General features: G+C 34.8%; 3 protein-coding genes across 5 annotated transcripts; 1 reads left to right on the top strand and 2 right to left on the bottom strand.

The window, feature by feature from the left end:
- Positions 1–227: 227 nt before the first annotated feature.
- On the bottom strand, positions 228–4,556 carry LOC142546778 (uncharacterized). The gene is made up of 6 exons (XM_075654669.1): positions 4,321–4,556; positions 3,979–4,044; positions 3,108–3,182; positions 1,205–1,331; positions 872–997; positions 228–773 (listed from the first exon to the last, which is right to left on the bottom strand). Exons 1-6 carry the CDS (start codon positions 4,476–4,478, stop codon positions 630–632), a joined length of 696 nt encoding a protein of 231 aa, XP_075510784.1. The 5' UTR covers positions 4,479–4,556; the 3' UTR covers positions 228–629.
- Positions 4,557–4,638: 82 nt separating this feature from the next.
- LOC142546777 (uncharacterized) lies at positions 4,639–7,337 on the top strand. The gene is given in 2 exon segments (XM_075654668.1): positions 4,639–5,552; positions 5,554–7,337. Coding segments are annotated over 2 exon segments (2,241 nt in total). The 5' UTR covers positions 4,639–4,652; the 3' UTR covers positions 6,895–7,337.
- A 4,553-nt stretch (positions 7,338–11,890) lies between these two features.
- LOC142544811 (WRKY transcription factor 22-like) lies at positions 11,891–13,519 on the bottom strand. 3 transcript variants are annotated; one of them, XM_075651849.1, is made up of 3 exons: positions 12,967–13,519; positions 12,767–12,877; positions 11,891–12,590 (listed from the first exon to the last, which is right to left on the bottom strand). In XM_075651849.1, the coding sequence occupies exons 1-3, from the start codon at positions 13,368–13,370 to the stop codon at positions 12,149–12,151; spliced, it is 957 nt and encodes a 318-aa protein (XP_075507964.1). In that variant the 5' UTR covers positions 13,371–13,519; the 3' UTR covers positions 11,891–12,148. The 3 variants fall into 3 exon arrangements, with proteins under 3 accessions (XP_075507964.1, XP_075507963.1, XP_075507962.1); XM_075651848.1 differs by having other exon boundaries at positions 11,891–12,632; positions 12,979–13,513; XM_075651847.1 differs by having other exon boundaries at positions 11,891–12,632; positions 12,967–13,507.
- Positions 13,520–17,188: the final 3,669 nt, after the last annotated feature.

The raw sequence follows: 17,188 nt of genomic DNA, 5'->3' as shown, positions 1-17,188 counted from the left end.
TTGAAGTAATTTCGTTCATTATCTCACATGTTTTTATTTAGTATTCAAAATTTCATGATCCCTAGTCAAAGTACAATCCAATTTGCTGTGATAAGATAAGAGGCAATTTATAGTGTTTACCAACTCAAAATTTCGTGACGCTTCGGAAGTTCGATTTTGCCATAGATTATATAAACAAAAGATATGCATGTGATAAAGAGAGAAAGCTCTTGTTCAAACACTGTCAATCAACAAAATATCATGACTAGAACTTAAACTTCATTTGCCACTGAGTAACTTCATATATGGCAACAAAAAAAAGCCTTGCCAATACTATTGATTTCGAAAGAGAGAGCAGTAGCATTAATGGAAAGAACAAAATCTAAAATAAATTTATCACATTTAACGAAACAACTACGTACGTAGCCTTGACAGTGGGCTCCTCATCGAGCCTTGCAATTGACTACTGCGGGTATTCTTCTCCCTAAAAATCCTCTATTCGGCTTACAAAATTCCAACTCTTGATCTTCAATACCTTCTATAATGAATAGAGGATTGAGATGGAAAAATACGCAGTCACATTACATCGGCAATCGATTTCAAGAAGTAATTCGAAACACAGAACAGCAAAAGGCAAAAGGCAAAATGCATCAGCTGATTATCATCTTGTTAAGGTATTCGGCATGCTCTGGAAAATAATTCAGTAGTTCATCCTTTGTGACCCAGACAAAATCTTCGCATTTTCCAATATTTAACTTGTTCGTGGCAATCACTTGAGATTTAAAAAAGAATCGCTGCCAAGAATGTAGGAGATATTAAACAAGAGAGCTTACTTACATTACGCTAAATGAGTCCATGTCTAGAGCAGTCTTCATTTTAACAGGACACTTACCTTAAGAGAATGGTTGTCCAGATTATTCTCCAAAGGTTGTATGATCATATGGCCCATTGGAGCATTTCCAACAAAATATGTCTGGGAAAGATCTCCCAACACAGATTTCAAGGCAGATTCCGCACACTACAATGCAAACATTTGGATTGTGTTAATTTTCAAATAATGGAGGCTGCATTCTGATGGAATGATTTGGAGGTAGAGGATTTCAAATTATTCATAAAACCTATTCACTTGTTTGCTCAATTTCCAAAATCCATGGATTTGAAATTCGTTCCTCAAATCAAATGATCCAACCCAAACTCAACTACATTAAGTTGCAAGCCAAATTACCCTGCGTAATGTCTGCTCAGACTCATAAACTTTTTCAGGAAAATGCCAGACAGGATTCCCTGTAGAACCATAGGCGGTACCATAAAGGAGAAGATAGAGTCTCCGATCAAGTGCTCTTTGCAGTGACCTACATGGAAATAGTTAATTCTTGTCAATAGAATGACTTATGAACATACAAAGTTAAACACAAATTCAACTTCTCAGCATGCATTTATTCTGAGCTCTGATAATGTCCGCATTTCTCTAATACAAAAATAGGCAGACGCAATTAAAGGTGCGAAAAAAAGAAATATTTTATCACCGTTACTCATACATATTATCTTGATTCAGTGTTCTAAAAGACGTTGCCTAATACAGTCTACGCGCTGGGCGGTTGCCCAGCACCCCGATTTTTAGAAGGGCGATGCCTCTAAGCGCTGTTTAAGAAATCGACCATCTGGACTATCTACACGACCGCCAAAAGTCATATATATAATTTTACTAGGAATGTACACGTGCGATGCACGTAGGTGACTAATAATGAAAAATATAATAACGAGAATTAGATAATGTTTAAAGTCGTTTGAATAACATCATGTTTATAAATATTTATCAATCTAAATATATCGAAACACAATACATAAAAGTACATCATGACAATAAATCATATATATTCACTTATTTATATGCCATTTTTCAATCCGTGACATAATACAGTTCTCTTAAATGATAAATCAGCAAAAATATTTTTCATTCAAATATCATTCAAAATGAAAAAAATAATAAAAATAAAATTAACAGAATAGTGAATTTTACCAAAATCAAAACTAAAATTTACTTAAATGGAGTACACATAGACAAACATCAAATAAAATTCTCTTAAATTACTAAATTATCATAATAATGTTAAAATAAAATCATTAAACTTGTTATTAAGGTAAATATCTCTTTTGCTTTTGCTAACTTTTAACACATTGCGGATTTTATTTAATTTCTATGTTTTTTTAGAATACATATTATAGATAATTAATTTTATATCAGAATCAATCATTTATAAATTAATATTGGTGATTAATAATTTAAGAAAAATAAAATTTTAACATAATACCACTCAAATAAATATATATAGTAAAAAACATATATAAATAAAATAATATGTAATACTCAGTTAAAAAATTTTATATGTAAAATTGTAATATATAACAAATGATAATAAACTATCAATATAATTCATATTTATTATAAGGATTATATTGATTAAATTTTTTCTAAAGATTATATCATAAATTTAGTTTAAAATGTAGAAGAAAAAAGAAGAAGAATGTGTATTAATGTCCAAATATATTTAAGATAGACAATGAATCACAAAAATTGACTAAGAAATGTAAATAAATAATTTTTTTACAGAAAATAAGGAAGATTGTGAATTAATGTCCAAATCTATCAAAGATGGACAATGAATCACAAAAAAAACCCTTAAAAAGACATATTAATTTAATTTGCTAACTTAAATGAACAAGGAATGTAAAAAAATAATTTTTTTGGCATAAAATTTAAGAAATAAAGAGGAATGTGTATCAATGTCCAAATTCATTTAAAATGGACAATGAATTACAAAAAAAAACCCTTAAGATAACCTAATAATTTAATTGGCCAACTTAAATGAACAAGGACATATAAGGAAATTCTCAATTGAAGTGGTATATTTATATGTATGTTAGATATTTTTTTTAAAAAAAATTGTTCGGCTTATTTTTCAATCAATTTATATCGGATGACGATGAGATTTTGAATCTGAATCTGATATAGAAGAATTATTGAAGAAATATGAAGATAAACAAGAAAAATTATATATTTTTCTCGCCTACTGCCTACCATTTTTTAGAATACTAATTCATTGTCAAATAACAAAATATAAATATACCTTTTATCGTTATTTTTGTCGGCCTCGGTGATCCGTGGAGCTGGGGTATAGTCAATTTGATAATCTCCTTTTCCCCTGTATATAAACATTGTTACCACAAATAGCAAAGCTCGTGGAGGATACTAGAGAGAAGAACTGAATTATACATATCCGCATTTGATAAAGAAATAATGCTTCAGGCAAGACCGTGATTCTTTCATTGCATTTTTTCAGCCAGGCAGACATGAAAAGTATAGAGTAAGCTTGAAAGCAGTAGAAGATAAGTTGCGGGATATAATAAGATGCTTATATGACGCCATATCCGAGAGGCACGTGTTAAATAATAAAAAAGGCATGAAAGAACGGAAAAATAGGCAGACGGAAGTCCAATCAAATAGTTATTGGTGCATGATAATGGGTTACATGAGTCAAACATATGATAGGTAGAAAATTTGGATCACATTACAGCATAGGTTGTCTTTCCACTTCCCATAATTCTATGGACAAATACAAAAACATTATCACAGGTCCCAGATTTAAGAATAGATATTGGTTATCTGATTAATCAAAATCACTAAAAGTTCCACTTCGTGATCAGCTATAAATAGAGATATGTAATTTATGCTTATAAATCTGTCCCCAAATGCTCAGATTGGCAGGGAAACATCTAGTATCGGATGGTTAAACTTTATGCAGAGGTAACGCAGCAGCCGAAGGACCATAAGAGATACAAGGGGCTAGTTCCTGTCGGCTACTATTGATAAAGAGTATACATATTCTGGCATTCTAGTCATTGAGGCACAATTGAAGAGCTATCACAATGTACAAAGGATTTGTTAATAGACACCACCACGACCAACCAAAAAGCACAAGAAACGGAAAAAGGGGTTACCTGGCATCAGATTTTTTCAAGAAAGCTTCAGGGTATTCGCGGAGATATTGCTGTCTCCATCGGAACCTGGACATGGGTTCAACGCATCACAAACTAACGAAGAAAATAACCACTTTTTTAATTAAAAAAAAATCACAATCAACAACATAAGCCAAAAAGAAAAATGCTTATGTTGCTGATGCCGAGACTATTCAATATCCAATTGCACATTTCTCCACGAAACAAAAGAAGCAATGCATTCATTTATCTTCCCCAGCTGCCTTCCAAATAAATTGAAAAAGCTGGTTATTCGCTTATTGAAAGAAGTTAAAAGAAATAACGAGGAATAACAGAGATGCTCACGAGAACTCTTGAAATGCATAGAGAGCGGGGTCGATTTTGGGGACGACAACCGGAAGCCTCTCGAACAGCACAGAAGCTACGATCTTCTCATCGCCACTCTTGGAACAAAACCCTCGATTTCTTGCCAGCAGCCTCGAGTACGACGTCGTTCTCTGCATCTTCGACAACCTGTACTGTGAGCATAAGTGATACGAGATGAATTTCTCGGTCTTATCAGATGGCCCATAAGCTCAAGTAATGGCCCAAATGAGAAGGCCAGCAATCTCAAGTAATGGGCCTCTGCTAGCGGTGTTTTTCAACTGGAAGGGGTGTACACTTGCCCAGACCCAGCCATGAAAGCCTCTGTGACACCCCTGGCCCTCCTAAAGCTCCTCAGAACTCCACGCTCCGCCGCCGGTAGACGTTATCTCTCGGCGGAGACCCAACAATCGCCACCGCCAACACTGCCAGATACCTCCTCTCCCATCTCCCAACTGCACTCTCTCCTCCAGACTACTGATCCTAATGATTGGCCCTCCAACCCTAACCTCCCCACTCTTCTCTCCTACCTGTCTCCCGCCTCACTCCTCAATCTCACCCGACAGCTGCCGAATTACCAAAAAGCGATGTGCTTCTTCAACCACCTCACAACGATGTCTCTTCAATCGGAATCCCTTTCCATTGCGTTCCAAGCAGTTCTGGAGCATGCAATGCGTCAGAATCCGAAGTTTCCCTCCAAGCTTAAGGAGCTTTTCCAGCTCTCCAGAGAACAGAATGTTCCTCTTTCCATCAACGCCGCCTCCCTCCTCATCAAGTGCTTTGGAAATGCTAGAATGCTTGATGAATTGGTCATGGTGTTCGATTCCATGGATCCAGGATCAAAAAATACCAGCTTGTTCAATTTAGTTATTGATGGGTATTTCAAATGTGGCTGGGTGGATGAAGCTTTGAAGCTGCTCGAAGGAATGCTGGAACAGGGTTCGGGTATTCCGCCAAATGCCAATACATTGGATATAGTTTTCTCCTCCATTTTGGGGGGAAAAGGGAGTGGGAAGATTGTTATAAATGAGGAAATTTGTCAGCTTGTTTCCAGTTTTGGTGAACATGGCATTTTCCCCAATGCTTTCTGGCTTACACAAATTATTACGAAGTTATGTCAGAATGGGAAGTGTGATAAGGCTTGGGATGTGCTGCACAAGGTAATAAACATGGGGTGCGATGTTGGGACTGTTTCTTGCAATGCCCTTTTGACAGGGGTTGGGGAAAGAGCAGGATTATGTGAAAATGAATTTGTTTATGAAGGAGATGCAAGAGAAAGGGATCAGACCCAATGTTGTGACTATTGCGATCATGATTCATCATTTATGTAAGTTTCGGAGGGTGGATGATGCATTGGAATTGTTTGAGAAGATGAGAGATGGAGAACTTGGTGTTGAACCCGATTTAGTTGCTTTTAACACATTAATCAATGGATTATGTAAAGTGGGGAGGCAAGAGGAGGGTTTAAAGTTGATGGAGAGGATGATGTTGGAGGGTAAGTGCCCACCGGATACCATTACTTACAATTCCTTGATTGATGGATTTTGTAAAGCTGGTGAGCTGGAAAGGGGACGTGAACTGTTTGAGCAAATGAATGAGGCCGGTGTGGAGCCAAATGTAAGTACGATTAATACTTTACTGGATGGGATGTGTAAAAACGGTAGAGTTAGTGGTGCGATGGAATTTTTCAGGCATATGGAAGAGAAGGGTCTGAAAGGGAATCCAATTACTTACACAATCTTGATAGTGGCCTTTTGCAGTGCTAACAATATTGACAAGGCAATGAAGCTCTTCGATGAAATGCAGGGAAATGGCTGCTCTCCAGATGCTGTTGCGTACTATGGCTTGATATCGGGTCTTAGCCAGGCTGGAAGAATGGATGATGCCTGGTTGATCGTATCAAAGATGAAGGCATCAGGTTTCTGCTTGGACATTGTCAGTTACAATGTTCTGCTTAGTGGATTTTGCCGAAAGAAAAAAATGGATAAAGTTTGTGAGATAATTAAAGATATGGAGCAAGCTAGATTGAAGCCTGATCGAGTTACGTACAATACCTTAATTTCATATTTCTGTGCTGAAGGGAATTTTGAGCATGCCGGTAGACTGATGAAAAAGATGATTAAAGATGGTTTAACACCCAATGTTGTCACTTATGGAGCATTGATTCAAGGATACTGCTTGAATGATAATCTTGGCGAAGCTATGAGAATATTCAGAGACATGGGTTCATCTTTAAAGGTGCCACCTAACACAGTTATATACAACATGTCGATCAATGCCCAGTGCAAAAGCGATGATGTTGAGGTTGCCCTTTCCTTGATGGATGATATGAAGGGCAAGGGGGTGAAGCCAAATACCACAACATATAATGCTATCTTCAAAGGCCTTTGGCAGAGGAATTGGTTTGAAAAAGCTTTGGAGCTTATGGATCAGATGACTGAACACGCATGCAAACCTGACTATGTTACCATGGAAATCCTTACTGAGTGGCTTTCTGCAGTCGGTGAGACGAAAAAATTACAATCTTTTGTAAAGGGCTACAAGGTTTCTACTTAAATTGCATAGAGACCCTGTTAAAAGTGCTAGTTAAATTCCAACTTCTAATCCTCTGTTAGCATGTCCTGCTCAATATTTAATACGAGTGAAGCCTTGATGACATAATGAGGAAATGCTATCGCAATGACATCACTGTGAAGAAGCTTGTATCCTTAGTTCTCTCAGAGGAATTAGCGATATTGCTGGCAGAGGGCTGGCTATGATAAATTGATAAAATGCTTATTTATTCTTACTATGGGAATGCATTTTATGTACCAGCTTGTTGGTCTTTGAATTCTGATGGTAGAATTTGCGGAAATATGGAACCCATGTTTTCATTATTTGTAACAGCCGATGTGTTGTGCTATTGCTCCAAGTAAAGATTATTTTCATTTTTTGTAACAGCCGATGTGTGATACTATTGCTCCAAGTAAAGATTATTTTCGTTTGTAGTTAAGGAACAATACCCAGTTTCCATCCAATACAACGTGTAATTTGATTTCCATGCATCAGAATAGTTTGGAATAGTTTTCTCCCCAAGTGAGGCTTCCCGTGGGAAACAAGAAAGAACTGATGCGAGAGGGGGCATTAAGATGGAAGAAGCAGGGATTGGTAGCTGTCAAGAAGAAGTAAAAAGGAAAGAGATGTTCCCTGCATTCCTTCCAAAGGCCGTTGCATATCTTCCCCAAGCTAAGCGAGTGTGCACCTCCAGCAAGAGATTCTTTAGCCTACTCCCACTCTTTTATGCAACATTTATTGATGGGTTGGGTGGTTGTGTAACCCATTTACATAATACTCGTCTAGGATACATTGTTGGTAATAACATACTTATTATGAGTTCAACGTGCCTGCATCTGGGCACTAGCCACCAGGCCCAATCTTTGCACCTACAGACAGCCCTTTACTGGGATGCGCATATTGGTGCACTTTAGATGCCCAATTAGCGTTTTAGGGATCCTTCGAATGAAATAATTGTGTATTTTAGGTGACATTTAATGTAACATTGAACGGTTATTCGTATTTGCTTGAACTCTAGAGAATATTTATTAGAATTAAAATATTAGATATCTTGTTACACGGTCAATGAATCGGATCGAATTGAAAATTCGTCGCACAAAATTGGGTCATGCCGATTGACTCTGCAAATCGTTCATACGGGAAAGTTGAGGTTTTCTTGTGGTGAGAAGATCAACGACGTCGGAAATACATTTACGAAATTAATTCTATAAGTTTTAAAAATAAAATCCGACTATAAGGTAGTATCTTATTCGTTTAGACATATTGAATATTAATCTGTTTGTCCCTATTTATTATCACATCAAACTTGTGGATTTTAATATTTAAAATAACATTATTTGTCTATAATTTACAGTTACTGTTTTACAAAGGAGAATGGAGTGACAGGAATTCAAAATTTCGATTAAAACTTTGGGATTGAATAAATGAAATTTCAATGTTATATTTATTAATTAATCGAGATATTAATATTACATTTGAATTGGAGAATTTGAATTTCAATATAAAAGAAGTATTTGAAATGATTTCTTTATTGAGATGAATTTGAAATTTATTACGATGAATAGGGGTGGGCACGAGTTGGGTAAGTTCGGGTCGGGTACCTGATTTGTCGTGTATTGTTTTTATATACCCGAACCCGATCCCGATCCGACTATTATTAGGGGTGGGACAACGGTCGGTTTGGTCCGGTTTTACTCTAAAAAGGTTCGGTTTTTCGTTTTCGGTTTTGAATATCTCTAGTCCAAAACCAAACCATTTTATCACGGTTCGGTTCGGTTTTTTCGTAATACGGTTCGGTTTATATGGTCGGTTATATTCGATTAGCTAAAATTTTGTTAAGAAATGAAATTATACGTCACTTTATGCCTCTAAAATCTGAATCATAGTATTTGTCAAACATTTAATTTCTGAGACTTAATCTTATATATATTTATAGGTATTGGCAACCATTTTCACAATATAGTAACCACAAGACCCATTTTCACAATACAGTAACCATTATTTCTCAATTATTGATAGGTCTTGGCACCCATTCTCATCCCCAGCATAAAGTTAAACATCGCTGCTTATTCCCACAAAATCCTTACAAAATAATCAAATAATAATATGGTTAGCATTGTGTTGTGGTTTGTGGAATATGGTGAGTGTCGAGTGGTGATTGGTAGTTGTAGTCTTGTAAACGATAATGGCGAGTGGTGAGAAATAAAAGAAAACGGCGGATATAAAATTGAGGATTAAATCTTAATAGGCTCATTATAGATAAAAAGTCTTATACTTAACAATATAACTTATTATACATAAAAATCCTATACTTAACAATTATATGTTCGGTTCGGTTTTTTCGGTTTTTTGAGGAGTAAAACCGAAAATCGAATTTCATAAATTTTAAAACCGTAACCGACCGAAAAACCGATAAAACCGAATTATTTGTTTCGGTCGATTTTTTCGGTTTTTCGGGCTTTTATACCCACCCCTAACTATTATGACTAGTCAGGTACCCGATCAAGCCTTTTTTAAAAAATTCTTAATCGAGTAGTCGGATACCCGCTTGGGTTATTCGGATAGAATTTTTCTACCTGAACCCAATCCCGTATAAATTAGTCGGGTTCCGGTAACTAAAACTATCCGAACTCGACTAATTATCATAACAACTCGAAAATTGAACCCAATTGGTTTTATGTCGGGTCCAAATACCAGGCCCAATTGCCCACCGCTAATGATGATTACAAATATCTGCTTCAGGATTAGAAAATTATTGTGGAACAGATTTACTCTATGACTATATTTTTCAAAACCCAACCGTTTGTCAATAAAAAATAACTTCATTTTACACACAATTTTCAATTTTTTTCACACAATTTTACACACAGTCTCTGACGACCAATTTTTCCTGACAAAAAGACGACCTCCAACCCGTAGATACATGGAGTGCACTGTCGTTGTGCTTTAATTGGGGAAGTCAAGGCCCCGTATGTGGCTATAAACGGAAAGAAAAAAATCGAGAATGTGTTTTTAGGCTAAGAGATTATACAAATATTACCTTCGTCTATAGAATCATCTAACACGAAATATTTTCGAAAACGATTCCGAATGACAAGATGTTTGTTTTTTTAGCATTGATGAAGTTTTACAAACCAATGTGTCTTACTTTGTCCAACAGAAGGACACAACTGGTAACCTCAGGTTATCATAACTTCAGAAAATTTCAGCTACGATCCAACTGTTTACACGTGATTTTGCAGGCGATGTTGTTCATAAATTTTTGAGGATTTTTTAAAACACTTTTGTAGAGGGTGCAAGGTATATTTTTTGACAATATTTGATGAAACCGACGTATGAGAATGTTGCTCGGATAACTGCTGAAAATGTTCGAAGGGGATTTCTCAGGATGCTTGGAAACGTTGATTGCATGCACCGGGCTTGCAAGAATTATCCCATAGCTTGGGTAGGACAATACCAAAGTTCATACAAAAAGAACTGGTTGTGTCAAAAATTTATGTATTGACGTGTATATTTGGCATACACACCAAGATGCAACAATGACGTCAACATCGTAGATACATGGGGTTTTTACATGATATCGATGAAAAAATATGTTAAACGAATATTTGATGTACTCCAAGAACACTGACATATAGAGAGAAGTTTATCTCGCACATGAGATCCAACTGATTTAAATTATATAATAAAAACATGTATCATTTTCCATAACATGTTTGTGGTTAACGAATGAGATAATATGCTCGAAGAACATGATTTCTCAGCTCGATATTATGAATATGTGCACCCATATGTTTTCCCATCAAGAGATCCTACCATAGAGTTCAATGCTTTTGGAACTGAGAATCGCACCATGTGATTCAAAATGGTTTGATCGAACATATTTAAAATTAATGGATGAAAAATATAATTCATCAACTTTTTAATCATGTGTAATTTTAATTATGTTTGGTTAATTATATATAATTTTTAATTATGTTTTAGAATTAAACTATATGTAATTATAATTTTTTATGTTTAATTTTTAATTTTGTTTTAATTATTATTTTTTTAAAATAAAAAAACATATTTCAACATGTGCAACTTAATCTTCTCCATTCAACAAAGGACTTCTATCACACTCTTGAACATGTGCTAAGCTAAGAAAGTGTACACCTTCGGAAAGAGATTCTTTAGCCCACGGCCCCACACTCTCTTCTAACAAAAGAATTGTGTATTTTTGGTGACATTTAACGTTGACATTTGATAACTATCGCTGCAAAATCTTTATCATTGCCGGCCAGTTTTCGATTCGGCCAGTTTTCCACATAACGTTTCTTCTCTCTGATATGCCAGGTTAGTACTGCAGCAGGTTTTTTAAAGTTGAAATTTCGTAGTTGAAATATTCAATTAGGATCGTGCGAGTTTCTTCTTTGCATGCTTTTTGCAAAACATCGTGGAAATTGCTTATTGTAGTAATTTTGGAAGCCACGAAGTTATATCCTAAACACCGGCTAGTCAGAAAGCAAGAAGAAAAGGGCTGCATGGAATTCTTAATATAGACGGAAATTACCCGCATCCAACATATTGGACAAACCATTGTTGATCATTGATAATATAAGTAGCCAAGAGAGTGACTTTCGAAAACGTTTAGTCGGAGAACCTTGGGCATGCTGGAGCCATAAAGCTGACCGTCGGGTAGATGCGCTCGACCAAAAATAAAAGCTTCCCACTTTTTTTACCCAATTTTCTTCAATATTTAAACTTCTTCCGTTCAATTTTGAAAATTAATGGTGTGCTACTCATATTGCCATTTATAACTTTGTGACTTAATTTGAAGTCCATCACAAAGTAGAAGAATCGCCTCGGAAGAATATGTAATGTGTTAGCTGTAATACATTTGTACCATGGATTCCTCTAGGAACTCAACTAGGAATATTTTGATTTAGCGATCAGCATGGAATCCCCCAAGAAAATTAGCGGACTCCCAAAAAGAACAAGAAAACTTGGAACTAAGCAATTGTTTAAAGTGATGGCGGAACTTTAATATTTCATTCTATATCATTATCGTACCACAAGAGACAAGAGAATCAACTCTTTTTTTCCTCTACAAGGCTCTTCGTGATTGAGATTTTCTATACCTCATTCATCACAAATATATAGAGATATATGTTTGATTCTAGATTCTTTACAAGGCATAGCTACAACAGTTGTCTTTTGCCTACAAAACTATAGAGAAGTGTGTGACAAGAAAAGCATCTGTGCACTTTTTGTCAGGTCAACCACCACCAGCGGCGGTAGTAGTCGAATGGGTGGCAAGCCAAGGGAACTGAAAGCTCCCCGGAAAGTGATTCGCGAAGCAATTTTCAGTCACTTGGCCGACGATAAAATCCTCCAAACCCGCAAAGAAATCATCTTCAAATGCCATGTTTGAGACATTAAACTCCTCGTCGTCGTCGTCGTCGTCGCCGCCTTCTGCCAAATCCTCTCTATCGTCTCTGCTGCTCTCCATCTTGTCCGGCGCCGGCGAGTTGGGACTCACCGGAGACATAACTGGAGACGCTGTGTGTTTGCTGGGGTCATCAGAATTTGGGGTGGCAGGCTTCTGACGCGCGCTTCCGGCGAGTGAGTTCCGTTGAGTTGGCAGGGGGTGGTTGTGCTCCGCCGTGTAGGTGACTATGAACATTCCAGGGTCCGATCTGTTTCGCTCCACTTGTTTCCTGGCCACACAACCCTTTAAGGTACTGCATTTGTAATAACCCCTGTTTTTGCGTAACAATTCTATAAGCAAATTTACATTCACTTGGCTATTCAAATAGTATAAACAGACTACTATTTATCATTTTGTTCTTGTTTGACAAAAAGACCACTCTTTGAAAAAGGTGAAGAGCCAAACCTTGGATAAGGCGAGCCTTTGATGGGTTTTTGCCCATATTTTCTCCAAGACCACGTATCAGAAGATAAACTCTCAGCAGGTACATGGCAAACCCTCTTCAAATTGTTCTTCCTGTGACGTAAAATATGAAACAAAATTAGCATTCGAAACTTCTTAAACCGACTAATTTCGAGAAATATTTTAATTGATAAGAAAATCACCTTATTTTTGACCTTGAGGTGGGATTACTCGGTTTGGAGACATGGGGAAAGATGAAAGACTGCTGCTTTTGCCTCACAACTCGCAAACTCTTCTGTTGCTTTGCTGATTGATCTTGCAGTCCTCTTTGAACACAGAGAGGTGAAATTGGTAAACTTTCTCGAGCAAAAACTGTTTGTGGGGGCTGCGGTATTGGGAAGAAAGGCTTGTAAATATCTTGTAATTCTTGAACCAAGTATTCATTTCTGCGTTGTTCAAACAGATCTTGGAAGCCCGTGGAGCAAAAGTTGTGATTTTGATTAAAGGTGCTGAAAATTTGACCACGAGAAGTTTTAGCTACGGCGTCTGGGGCGACGGCGGCGGAGCAGCCTCTGACCACCGCCTGTAAATCCCAATCATCCTCCATTTTATTTGCTTTTCTTTCAATGTTATAAAAAAAACAAAAACAAAAACAAAACAAAAAAAGATGGCGCTGACTGTTGAAGATGAGAGAGAGATGAGAAAAAATTGGAAAATGGAAACTACGTACGATGGTTTTATCTATATAGGCAGAAAGAGAAAGAGAGAGCTGGGCCGGTTTTGCTTTCTCTCTCCTCGGTTTTAGAGAGAGAGGGCAGTTTGGACGGTTCAGATTGGCTTATCTAGAAGATGATGAGCCCTACCAACTTTAGTATTCAGACACTCGAAGGGAAAACCCGTTATGCTTTAGTGGTTTGTTGGGTTGACATTTGAAAATGTCAAAGGGGAATAGGTGTTGTCTACTTTCGATGACAATGAATTCTTATCTGAAAAACACTAAAAAATTGGAGTAAAAACAAAAAGTCCGAGGTTGTCTATCTATTATCGGACTCCGTAAACAATAATTAAATGAGATTTAAGAGTGGTGTACTGTATCCCGTGTGTAAAATTACGAGCTCCCATAATTATGGATTTTTATATGAGCCTCGGAAAATTGGGTAAAAAAATGTTTACGCATTTATATTGGAAAATAAATATTTCCAGAAATTATTATCGCCTTTATTTTAAAATCTCCATTTGATATTGAATAAATATTTTAATACAATACAGTATATTTTAAGTACTCCATATGTTAAAAAATGGATTATACGGTAATATTGTTTTTGACAATATGCATTGTGGTTTTCTTATTCATTAGTAGATTTTTGAGAGACGGTCTCACAAATCTTTATCTGTAAGACGGGTCGATCATACCGATATTCAAAATAAAAAGTAATACTTTTAGAATAAAAAGTAATATTTTTTCATTGATGATCCAGATAAGATATATGTCTCACAAAATACGATCTGTGAGACCATTTCACATAAGTTTTTATCTCTATTCATTGTTGCAGCCCCACGATAATTGGTTTTGTTTTGTTGTATTCATTGTTTATTTGTGATAACATTTATTTGCATGACAATTTATAAATTTTGATTATTTTACGGACTTCATTGTCACGTGATGAGTTGATGTATTTGTACAATTATAATTATAAATAGGTTCGGATGGAGTCGAATGATATTCAAATTTTTATATTTCAGCTCTAAATAATATGAATTGATTCGATTATGAAAATTGTCTCGCTCGAAAAAGATCTAATTATAGAATTTTACTCTACATGAATTTTATATTTATGCATAAATTTTGAAAATTTATTTAAATATATGATTTTAAAATTTTAATATATTTCTATATTATTTTATTTCATGTTAAATTTTGCCTAATTTCTTTTTTAAAAAATAGTGTAGTTTAGATACCTGCAAATCTAGATACGCGAAAAGATGGGCCCGTCAACTAGTTTGACGAGATCAAAGGGATTGGACGGCTGTGATTCGATGAAAGGGATTGATTGAACACGCTTATGAGATAAGGTTGGCATGGCAACTTGCTGATACTCAGGGCCCCACTTGAAAAAGTGTGGCAAGCGTGCACAACGTGACCTTTTATGCTAAAGCAACCATCTTTTTTTTAAAAAAAAAGAAATAAAATTATGGCTTATTGAAATATATGGTTTTAAATAAAATGTACAAATAATATTTATTTTTTTGGTTAAAAGGGGATGTAACACTAGGGATGGTAAGGGCTGAGTTTAGACTGAGGTCGACGGGGCGAGTTTAGACTTGATTAAAATGAAATAAAATGATGATAAAAAAAAATCAGTTATAGTGTTTCGTTTCACATTATTTAATAATAAAAGTTTATAATGAGACAATTTGATTGCGACAATTACAAAGTAGTTGATATAAAAACTTGTTATACCATCGTGCTTGCACAAGCCGGAGTCAGAAGCATGATACCAAGAAGATATGCTTGATCATAAACAAGTACTATAAATATGTTATAAATTGATGATATCATGTCCCTAAAATGACACAGGAATAATTATCTTATCTAATTGATAAAATTATATCAAATTTTATTTAGCACACTTGCTTTATCCCTCTAAAATTATAATCAGATTTATAATTATAATCAGATTTATTTCATGAATAGCATGATTAAATATTCATCTCACAAAATTCATTATTTGGTGAAATGACATATCAGCACTTGTCTTATTAGTTCGATACCCCCACTCTCCATCTTCCACATTGTCATTCATTTATTCTCCATGGAATTCAATTTGTCATTTATATTACCCTTAACATTGTTTGTTTTATGCATAATCTTAAAATGTAATTTTATTATTTTAAAAACGGACAACTTTTTTGCGGTAAATTCATTTAAATAAAAGAGTAGCTTTTGTTTGTAAAAATCAATTATAATTTAAGGGGAAAAAACGAAATAGCTTATAATTTGAAAGTTAGAATATTTTACATGTATACTTCAATCAATATATATTTTATATCATTATGCATTTCTTCCTAATACATATATTTTTGTTTTTAATTAGTTTCTAATTTTTTTTAAAAAAAAATGGTACCTAAAAACTAAAATTGATGAATCCCTATAATAGCCCATTATTTGATTGGGTAAATTATTGTCCGACGGACCTGAACTCCCAGGGCAAAGAATTGGAAAAAAGGATATTTTCATGCAATTTCGACACTTGCAAATTCGGGGAAGATTTCATCCTACACTGTGGGGCATGAAAAAGATCAAATGTCCAGATTTATACACGCATACATAGGATCCACCAGTTTCTTTAAAATCAATGACCCAGAACCTGTGAGGCACTGTCCCCACATAGCGTGGAACCTTCCCAAATCCGAACAAAGGAAAATTTAAAAGAAAACATACAAACTTAACGGTGATTAAATGATGTCTTGCTGTTTTCCAAAAAGATGAGGTCCTACTTTTATTCTTTATAATTTTTTTGTCTTTTTTGAAACGAACAGCTTCGTCTTAAATACGCTTTAATACATATACATCGATATTTATTTATTAAATTTTTATAGTGATAATTAACTAGCTTGTCTCGATAGAAATTTCAAATATAACTATATTTGTGAAGCCGGAAAATTCAAGACATTCTTGAAAGTTGAGACTGCAGTATAGAAAATTTTGAAAATTATTATACTTTCATTTCTTTATATGACATTTGATAGACCTAAATATTTTTATTTTGAATTCAAATGTTTATGCTTGGGCTCTGATGATTAATTTTCAAATATTTTTAAATAATTTTTGAAGTAAAGCGTTTACTATATTGGGAATTTACAATATTACATTAAAAAATAATTTTTCTTTATGCTTGGGAACTGTTGATTAATTTTCAATTATTTTTAAATAATCTAAGGTTTCTTTTGAATAAAAGGGATGGTTTTAATGTGCTCCAATGTCACTTCCTGCTCTGGTTGGCTTCGTGTGGTGCAGATGTTTGGGCACTTTTAAATCAAAGAACTTCCCATGTAATATTTTCCAGGATGATTAAGTTTAGTTTCTTAAATTGGAAATAAAAATTTGAATTTCAGGTTATTATCTAATAATTTGTCATTTTATTTCTTCATATTAAAAAATTGACATAATTTTTTTTATTATTAATATTATATAATATTCGAAAATCAAATATCTAGTCTTTGTCTGAATAATCTTGAGAGATAGACGACCTTCTTTTTTGTTATTTCTCGATTAATCTTGTATATTTTTTGGTAAGATGACGATTTTCTCTCATTTTTGTTTAAATTTTCAAATAGAATTGATTTTATTTAAAATTATCATGAAAATTGAAATTCGTTTATGTGAAACCAAACTGGATGGAGATGGTCACAAGCACCCAATCG

This window comes from Primulina tabacum, chromosome 5 (assembly GCF_025594145.1).
Source record: "Primulina tabacum isolate GXHZ01 chromosome 5, ASM2559414v2, whole genome shotgun sequence".
Lineage (NCBI taxonomy): Eukaryota > Viridiplantae > Streptophyta > Magnoliopsida > Lamiales > Gesneriaceae > Primulina > Primulina tabacum.
Note: the sequence above shows the minus strand (reverse complement) of the source record. Positions and strands in the feature narration are given on the sequence as shown.

Excerpts from the sequence above, each read along its gene's own strand:
- LOC142546778 (XM_075654669.1), bottom strand. The coding sequence starts at position 4,478 with ATGCAGAGAACGACGTCGTACTCGAGGCTGCTGGCAAGAAATCGAGGG. Across the intron at positions 3,183-3,978 it reads TTGAAAAAATCTGATGCCAG|GGGAAAAGGAGATTATCAAA; the intron begins GTAACCCCTTTT and ends GTTTATATACAG. Across the intron at positions 998-1,204 it reads CTGAGCAGACATTACGCAGG|TGTGCGGAATCTGCCTTGAA; the intron begins GTAATTTGGCTT and ends TTTGCATTGTAG.
- LOC142544811 (XM_075651847.1), bottom strand. The coding sequence starts at position 13,370 with ATGGAGGATGATTGGGATTTACAGGCGGTGGTCAGAGGCTGCTCCGCC. Across the intron at positions 12,878-12,966 it reads ACCTCAAGGTCAAAAATAAG|GAAGAACAATTTGAAGAGGG; the intron begins GTGATTTTCTTA and ends TTTACGTCACAG. Across the intron at positions 12,633-12,766 it reads AAAGGCTCGCCTTATCCAAG|GGGTTATTACAAATGCAGTA; the intron begins GTTTGGCTCTTC and ends ACGCAAAAACAG.